This window comes from Camellia sinensis, chromosome 15 (assembly GCF_055761805.1).
Source record: "Camellia sinensis isolate YWXY chromosome 15, ASM5576180v1, whole genome shotgun sequence".
Classification (NCBI taxonomy): domain Eukaryota; kingdom Viridiplantae; phylum Streptophyta; class Magnoliopsida; order Ericales; family Theaceae; genus Camellia; species Camellia sinensis.
The window spans coordinates 9,376,983-9,386,399 of NC_138975.1; the positions used below are offsets into that span (position 1 = coordinate 9,376,983).

General features: G+C 41.6%; 1 protein-coding gene across 1 annotated transcript; it reads right to left on the reverse strand.

The window, feature by feature from the left end:
• Positions 1-335: 335 nt before the first annotated feature.
• Positions 336-2,336, reverse strand: LOC145812784 (uncharacterized). The gene is made up of 2 exons (XM_082908003.1): positions 1,476-2,336; positions 336-341 (listed from the first exon to the last, which is right to left on the reverse strand). Exons 1-2 carry the CDS (start codon positions 2,334-2,336, stop codon positions 336-338), a joined length of 867 nt encoding a protein of 288 aa, XP_082764129.1.
• Positions 2,337-9,417: the final 7,081 nt, after the last annotated feature.

Consider the following 9,417-nt stretch of genomic DNA (forward strand, 5'->3'; position numbering starts at 1 on the left):
GACAGGTTAGGGTGTTTGCTACGCTAAAGAGGATAAGGTCATCGGCGAAGAAAAGGTGTGATAGGGATGGGCCACCTCTAGACACTTGTATGGGTTTCCAAATGTGGAGGTTGCAAGCATGGGTGATAGAGAGGAAGAGGTATTCCAAGCATAGGATAAAAAGGTAGGGTGAAAGGGGATCACCTTGGCGAATACCTCGGGAGGGTTGAAAGGTTTCAGTTGTACCACCATTAAACAGGATTGCAAATGAAGAAGAAGTGGTGCAAGAAAGGATGAGATCGATCCAAAGTTGGGGGAAGTTGAAAAAATAGAGGACTTGTTTGATGAAATCCCATTCAAGCCTGTCATAAGCTTTTTCAAGATCAATTTTAACAAGCATGTGGCCAACTTTACCTTTTTTTTTACTTGAAACTGTGCATGACCTCTTGGACTATGATAACATTATCACTGCCCTTTCGGCCAGGGATGAAACTAGTTTGGAAAGGGCTGATTAGATCATTTAGAAACGGTCTGAGGCGGGCCACTAAGATCTTGGTTATGAGCTTAAAAATGGTGTTGCAAAGGCTAATGGGACGGAACTGTGATACTGACTCAGGGTTGGCTGTTTTGGGAATAAGGCAAATGAAGGTGTGATTAAAGGTGTGGTGGATATGGGCTGTAGAGAAAGCTTCTACAACCAAGGAAGAGACAGATTCGCCTATAATATCCCAGCATTTTTGGAAAAAGATGGGATGCAGACCATCCGGGCCGGGGGCTTTCCATGGGCCAAAAGACCATAACACTTTTTTAATTTCGTCAGTTGAAGGGATGGTAGTGAGAGAGGGATGAGAGGAGGAGTCTAGGGTGGGGAAAGCAAACTCAGGGTTAGACAAAGAGAGAGTAGTGGCACAGCGGGAGATAGTGAAAAGGTTAGAGAAGTATTGGACTAGGATGCTTTTAATCTCAGGAGCCTCATACATCCAAGTGCCAGAGGTATCTTTCAGAGCTGAAATGGAGTTATTTCGATGGCGATTAATGGTGGTAATGTGAAAAAATTTTGAGTTTCTATCGCCTTCTAGGATTGTATTGACTCTAGATTTTAGAGCCCAAAACTCTTCCTCAAGCTTGAGGGTAAGATTAAGTTCGCTGGTGAGGGCTTTCTCAAGCTCAAGAAGGAAGGGATAAGACTGGTGGTCGAGGGCTTTTTGGACGCCGAGCAAGCGTCTTTCCAATCTTCATTTTTTAAGGAAGATGTTACCGAAACTAGTTTTATTCCAGATTGAGACTTTTGAGGTGAAAGTGGTCACACTTCGGAGGAAGGATGTGGGGTGTTGGGCCCAGCTGTCACGAACGACTGAAAAGAAGGAAGGATCCGAGAACCAAATGGTTTCGAAACGGAAGGGACGGTTGACATTGTTGCTAGGTAGGGGGTGGATGTTAAGGAGGAGAGGGTAGTGGTCTGAGTGAGTACGGGGCAAGTGAAGGATTTTGGTTACGGGAAAGAGAAGTTGCCATTCATGATTGCTCCAAGCTCTGTCCAGTCGTTCCCGAATGAGGGCTCCTGTATTTCTAAGGTTTGTCCAAGTGAACTTTGGGCCAGAGAATCCCAGGTCTAACATGCCACAGTGGTTCATGCATTCCTTGAATTTGAGGGCTCTAGAGAGATTGATAGGTCTTTCTCCAAATTTGTCTGCACTGGTTAGTATCTCATTGCAATCACCCAACATAAGCCATGGAGCATTATGGGAGTTTGCCAAGGTGTTAAGGTTTTCCCATAATAGTCTTCTAGAATTGAATATAGGACTTGCATAGATAGCTGAAAAAAGCCAAGGAGAGGGTTTAGAAGGAACCTGAATCCAAGCGTGAACCTCCTGTTGGGTCTGAGCAATGATGTCACAGTGGATTTCTAGGTCATTCCAAAGCAACCAGATTCCTCCAGCAAAACCGTGTGTTTCCACGATGTGATACTTGGAGAAGCCCAAGTTATGGCATAGAATAGCTCCGTGACTGCCGCCAACTCTGGTTTCAGTGAGCACTACTAGCTGAGGACGATGATCTTCCATGAGGTTATTGAAATGCCTCCGAAAATATGGGTTTGCAGCCCCTTGACAATTCCATAACAGAACTTTCATGGGAGTGTTAAAAAGTGGAAGATGAGGAAGGTCCACTTCCGTCAGATTTAGAGCCTCGTTGTTTTCGTCTATCCATTTCGGACCCAGCGTAGTTTGTAGTGTCTCCTTCAAGAATGGTATCACTCTGACGTGGTGATCCAATTCCCAGTACTCTTGCATTGTGCAAGATCGCACGATAACGCGTAGTTTGCTCAAGTTTGGTTCCGCTACCAGCTTTTCTACCATGTAAAGTTAGCCCTTTAAAATGAAGTATCGGGGGTGATTTACAAGGCAGTGAGAGTCCATGAGGGGTAGGGGTGGAATGGAAAGTAGAGTTTCCGAGATGAGGTGGGTGTAAACAGGTTGGAGATTTGGGAGGAGGTTCAGTGAGGGGGTGATGATCTGGTTTAGTTGGATGGTCTGGGGGGGGTGGTCGGAGAGGTGAATGTAAGGAGTTGAGAGAAAAGTGACAATGACAGTTTGTTGGTTGCAGAGATGGAGAGGGATGATAAGGGATTGTGAGAGACTTATCCAAATGTTTAGAATGTCCGAGTTGAACCAACCCAGGATATAGGAGGGATCTCGGCGAATCTCCTTGATCAGACGGTCGTCCACCCGGGAGTAGTGGTTGTTCACCCTCATGTACCAGCCTGGAAGGGGCTGTTCCTCTTGGTTCTCTAGTTTGAATGGGATGAGAGGGTCGGGGAAGGGTGGGTTGGGTGGGATGGATGGTGTGCTGGTGAGGGTAGGGCTCCTGCGGAGAGTAGATCTGCGATTCGGGTGACGACAGGTCATGATAGTCAGTGGGGGAGGAGGGGGGATAAGACAGAGGTGAGAGGTTCAGCAGGTTTGTTGTTAATGTTAGAGGGGGTAGTGTTTAAAGGTAGTGGTGAGGGATGATTGGGCTGCGGGATAGAAGGAGGGACAAGGCTGTGACAAGGGTTCTGGGAAAGGGACGTGAGACTGTTAAAAGGTGTAGTGGAAGAGAGGTTTTCCTCGGGGCAGACTGGAGGTACAGAGGAGTTATGTAAAAGAGGTAGTTTAGTGGGGGTACAGTGGATAGGTTTAAGAGACAAAAGGTTTTAGATTTGGACGAGGAAAAGGTTGAGGTTGACGGGGGGATGGGTGATGAGACAGGGCTTTGAAAAGGTTTCTGGCCATTTGAAAAGGAGGTGGTCAAGGGTTGGGGGGAAGGGCAAAGAGTGGATGAAGTAGGGTCAGCTAAAAGTTGCAAAGAATTTGAAATAGAAAGGTTTGACTTAGAGCCGTCTGAAACAGTCTGTATTGTAGCAGGAGTAGCAGCAGCAACAGCATGGGCAGAAGTGACGTGGGCCTACGAAATGGGTTTAGGCGCCAAAAGTGAACTTGAATCAGGTGCCTTCTTCTTCCAAATTTTAGGGTTATGGGGCAGTGACGTACCAGCCACGGCAGGTTTATCGGCACCGAATTTGACGGACTTGCAGGTATTTTTTCGTTGTACTAGCATCCAGGGCCCAAACTCTGAATGAAAAGGAGGAAAGGGAAGTGTGGGTTTCTCAGCAGTGAATGAAGCTTTACTGGAAACCTTGCAGTCATCCAGACGATGACCAACTATTCCGCAGTTGAAACAGATGGCTGGTAGCCCTTCATAGGCTACTCGTTGGATGATGTTACCCACTTTAACTTTAGAGACCAGGGGTTTGGAGACGTCTATTTGGATGCATAGTCTAGCAAAACGGCCTCTGTCACTATTCTCAGTGAAAATATCGATTTTGAGTAGCTTACCCAGTCTTGCACCAATCTTATGAAGGATGGAGCTATCAAAAAATTCAATGGGGAGACCAACGAGGCGTGCCTAGACCACAGAGGTGGTATTTGAAGCTGTGGTGGCTTGAAACTCAGGTTCCCACCGTCGTACGGCTAGATAATGGGGGCCAATGAACCACAGCCCGCGTTGAGAATTTTGCCGACGTCCACATCCAGTTGGAACTTGATGAGATAGAAATGGTTACCAAGATCTAGCCCTTGAAACGTCCCAGTGGGTTTCTAGAGATTTTTGATTTTTTCCATGAACAACTTATAACCCAAATTTTTACCCATGAGACAGATAATCAGAGAGTTGACCCATGGGAACTGAATCCGTCACACCTCCTCAGGAGAAATAGAGATGGCAGGTACTCCATTATCATCTACCAGATCCGTCAGAGGAGAAGCGTCCACGGAAGAAACCTCCTCCAACAAGAACGGGCAGTGAGTGCCTCCTTGAAGGAGAGGGGAGGTTTAGATGATGTACCTTGACTCTCGAAAGTTTTGAGTTGGTTTCTCTCCAGTAAACCTTGCTCTTCTGTAGATCGTTCTTTGTCGTGCCCATCTGGTTGTGTTGTGGACGTGCTAGTTGCTGTGGAATGACCCGTCGCCGCCGGTCCATCAAGCTCACCCTTACCAGTATCGCCCTCGCCCATTATTCTTTGTTACACACACGACATGTTTGCTTTCAAAGTGCATGAGTTCATTAAAATTGGGCGATTTTGTTACCGTGCTATCAATGTCACCATATTTGTTTTCCACTAAATTGGCCACCAAATTAGTCTTTGTTGGAAAGTACATTAGACCTTCTTTTTTTTTTTTTTTTTTTTTTGCTTTGTCTTTTACTACAAATGGCTGGTATTTTTGTAAAGCTAGTCACCACATTAAATATAATATGGAATCGAATGCAACTTTTGTGAGTATAATATCAACAACATTATGGTTTAAATTGCGAAGGAATAGTTTATAGATTAGATTAATGTACGTGTTAATATGTCTACCATGATAAGCTTGTATTTGCATCTCAAGAATTTATAATTATAATTAAAAAATAAATTAAATTAAATTAAAAGTGACAAATCCTTTTCTCCATAAATTTTGGGTAGGGATCCATACTTTTTCCTTTTGGCAGGATTGCAAGTAACAGGTGATATATATATGGGTTAGGGAATGGTGGGATTCAATAGCACTTATGAACTGGCATTGTGATTGATTAGAGGACGCCATCATTGAACATAGGGCAAAAAATATCATTGAAGATGTGTTAAGCTCTCTTTTTATAGCAATGTTATTCAAAAAATAATTAAAAAGAGAAACACGTGGGCCATATTTAATTTAGGTACATATTTTTTGAGTCTTTTCTCTTCTCTAGTCTTCATAGTGGACTAGAGCGTACTGTTGGACTCGGGAGGCCTACCACGAGTCCCATTTTCATGAATCGTTCAATGTGTAGAATTCGTCTAATGTTAAGGTTGCAAAAAAACATGTTAATCAAATATCGATATCCCCTTAATCGAAACACATTTTTATTAATGATAAATATGATTTTAAAAATAAATTATTAACAAAAATGTGTTTCGATCAAGGGACTACTAATATCCAATCAAAGTGATTTTTTTTGCAGACATAAAGTACTCAACAAGTTTTACACATTGAACGGTTCAGATTATCGAAACAAAACGTGTAATGGCCCCATGAGCCCAACAGTGACTCCAAAGAAGCCATCTCTTATTTGTTAGGTATAATTTGTATCACATTAAATTTAAATTTACACTACTATAAGTAATTTGTTCAACACTTTTCAAAATACTTCTTGTAATATTACTTTTATATGCTACTTTATCATTATTATTATTTTCGACTAGTTTGATTTACAACAATGAACAAGTTCCCCTTTATACAACTTCAACCTAAATGAGAATAATTTGGTATAAATATTGTTGGAACAATTTTTTGTGTAAAAAATGAAAACAGAAATAAATCAAACAAATACAATAAATTGACTTACATAATTTATTTACGAAAGCAGCAAAAAACTTTGAAGATCAAGTCAAGTGTGTGACATTTTGTCCTTAAGACAAATTCGCCGCCACATAGGTGCTCACAGATTTAATGGCGTTTATCTCCTAAGATACAATAATTGAAACACAGATTGTAGAAACACTTCAAACAATCTACCCAGCGAACCAGAACCTATGTTATGCACTCTCTTAAATCTCTCTAAAAACTAGTTGTTGGCTTTTTTGGCTTTTGAAGGTTATTATTGTAATTGTGAGCGTGCCAGCAAGGATCAATCAGCCCTTACAGAATTGTAATTGCCAACCAATTATTCAGACGATTGTGTTATAGTTCTTTCAGCCTCAATGAAGAGGACTTTTACTGGTGGCTTGATTTAGGAGAATTTAAGCATAAGAATAGTTAAATAAAGAACAATTGAAGCATTTCATTAGAATGAAAAACTTACAATGATCTCAGCCTCGTAGAGATTTACAGCGACAATATACTCGAAAACTACTCCTACGAATGAAGTGTAGTGCAGGAATTTAAAGTACAGAAATGTAAAGAGCAGGAAATATAAAAACTGGAATGAGATATATGTAAAGTAAGACTGGTTTTTAGATCTGAGCCCCCCCGCTTTCTCTGAGGTCCTCCCTGCTATTTATACTCCCCAAAGATAACCATCGAACTGCACTTTAGACTGTCGAACTGCTCCTCTGTAATCACTGATCATGCTGCCTTATGAATATTTCCACTACGCTTTCACTTGCAGTTAGGCTTCCCTCCTATATTTGAATTTGAATGTGAGTAACCGTTGAAGCCACGTCACTTTGCATCTCTTTGTTGATCCACTGTTACTCGGATCTTATAACAACCAATTTTAACTGTCACGTGTATGATCAGGATCGGAGACTTGACTGGTTTCCCCATATTACCCTTACTTTGCCACACGTCGAATTGTCACTGGCTTGTACAAAATATGTAGCCAACATTACCCCCCGCACTAATATACCCAAGACTTGGTGATATTAGTGGATCAGGGTCTTTTCCCCACGTCTTAGAACGTGCATGGGTTTTGCATCTACCCAGAAATGCAACTGTCACTCACCATCTGTATTAAACTCTCGTTTAATCCTTTAAGCACTTCTGATATCTTCGCATTCGAACAGACTGATACATTTCATGGCCGAATTAATTTTTTCCTCCAGCGATCGAGCACACAAAGAGTCATATGTCGATGTTTTTCCTCCTCGAAAGAACGTCCATGCATTTATTAGCCACCTTTACCCACCTTTCTATATTCAAGTCATGGATGCCTTTGCAAATTACCAACCTTTGGACTACGAACATATTGCTCTTAATCCTTCGATTCAGAAAGTTGCAGGTATAGACATAAGAAGTTCTTCCTCTAACTCACCCTTACAATTCGAACAAACTGCTCTCAAACCTTTGATTCGAAAAATTGCAAATATGGACTTAAGAAACTCTTCTTCACAAGTCTCTGTATGGGATAAAGCTACAACTTCTTCCTCTTCTGAGGGTTCTGACTGGACAAGCCGGTCAACACCTGAGACCTGTGATTTGAAGGAGCGAATCAACCACCATTTTGTTGAGTTTACTAACCCTTTAGAGTTTCCTTCCTATGCTCGAAGTTCAGTGGTCTATCCCTATGTGCCCATTGACCATCGACGTAGTCTGGAGGAGAATCTGCTTGTAGCATGGTATACATCCTCCATGCCTACAAAGATAGTGTACACTGCCCACCGCTTAGAAGAAGCACAAGGGTACAACCCATCATTCTTAGCCCAGAAGGCGAAGATTTGTTCTTCTGACTGGCTTAATTATATTAATGCCTTTGTTCCTTCTGCTCCCGTGTCATCTCCGAAAATAGAAGCATCCACACCTTCTTCTTCGTCTCTCGAAATTGAAGTATTCATACCTTCTCCTCCACCAACTCTTTGCTGGACAGAGAGACTAAAGCTTGCCCTATCCATGAATAACGTCTTTCCACCTTATAAACCTCTACCTTCTCCTACTCCAGCTGAGCGGAAACAAGCTCAACTTCTGCTTGCAGCTTTCTCTCACTTGCCTTTTAATGTTCTTGAGGACGAAGTCCCTCTCAAGAACCTTCGATGGGCTTGTGATATTCTAACTAGGGGCCATGTCCTTAATCCCCTTGCCCAGGCAGAACTTCATATGTTTCTGGCATCGAAATTCTGTGGCTACCACACAATCTTTAGACCAACTTTCGTCTTTTTGAATTCATGCTCAGTACGAAGCAGAGAACTTCATTGAAGAATTCGGTGATTTCAAGAATAAAGATTCTGCATATTGGGATGACTTAGACATTGACGAATTGGAACAAGGATTGAGAGAGGTGGCTTTCGAAATAAAGGCTGAAGAGCTCTACTACGAAGTGAGAATACATCAACTTATGCAGCCAATGCTAGAAGACATAGAAGATAGCATAAGGAGAGAACAAAAGTTTATTGATCATTGTTGGACTAAATTTCATGATCTTGTTATTTATTCCATTCCTTATTTTTATGAGCTCGAGTTTATACCGAGATAGGGTCATCTGATGTAATCGCTTTGGCTTTAATATAAACAAAATTCTTCTTCATTTGGCATTGTTTGACCCTGCTTCTACTTGTCTTTTAAAAGTCAATTCAGAGCTTCGAATTGAACAATTTCATCCTTTGAATCTGGACTTAATTGTTTTAAATGAAATACTAAAAGAGCCAATTATGAACTTTTCCAATTTGTGGAATAAAGTTGACAGCTTTGGCTGATTTTCAATTAGAAACAGTGCTTCAGATCTAGCAATCTTATACTTAAAGTCTGTTTTGACCATAATCAACATCTAGTCATTGTCATTATGATCGATTTGCTTTTGATGTTTCAAACACCAAATCCCATCCTTAAAGAATCTCAAGTTTTGCCTCGAAGGACATTACCTTTGTTAAAAACCTAAAAACAAGTCTTTAAACCCTTTGAAGTAAAATAAACACTCGAGTATTCTTATATTTTGGGTATGGAAACCTGCTTCGAAGCCGGCTTCTCTGTTTCGAAGCCGTTGTTTTTTGGCTTTTGGCGCTAAAACTTGGCTTCAAAGCCAAATATCTTACTTCGAAGCTAGTCTCAACATCTAGGCTTTGTTTTTTCCTCCAAAAGCATCAATATTGAAGGAAGCTCTTTGTATTCGCACTTCTAATACTTAACAACTTACGCAACATATTTTCAGACACAAAGGCTTTAAAAACCCTTTTGTTTTGTGCTCTGAAACCACTTGCTCTTTTAACGTACAAACCGCTCTTTCTACCGATCTTCGGCTTCTCTCTACTTCCTTTCTCGGTTTCACTTTCAAGAAAAGCATACTGTCAATGGCTTCTCCTTTAGTACCGGTCGTAGAGCGTACGAGCCCATCTGTGGCCCTGAAGAGGATCATTGATGCAGAATGTGAGAAGTACAAAGCTGGGGAGAAAAGCGCTATTGATGGACACATCTTCGTCCCTCGTCGCCATGTACAGCAAGACTACGTGCT

Excerpts from the sequence above, each read along its gene's own strand:
- LOC145812784 (XM_082908003.1), bottom strand. The coding sequence starts at position 2,336 with ATGGTAGAAAAGCTGGTAGCGGAACCAAACTTGAGCAAACTACGCGTT.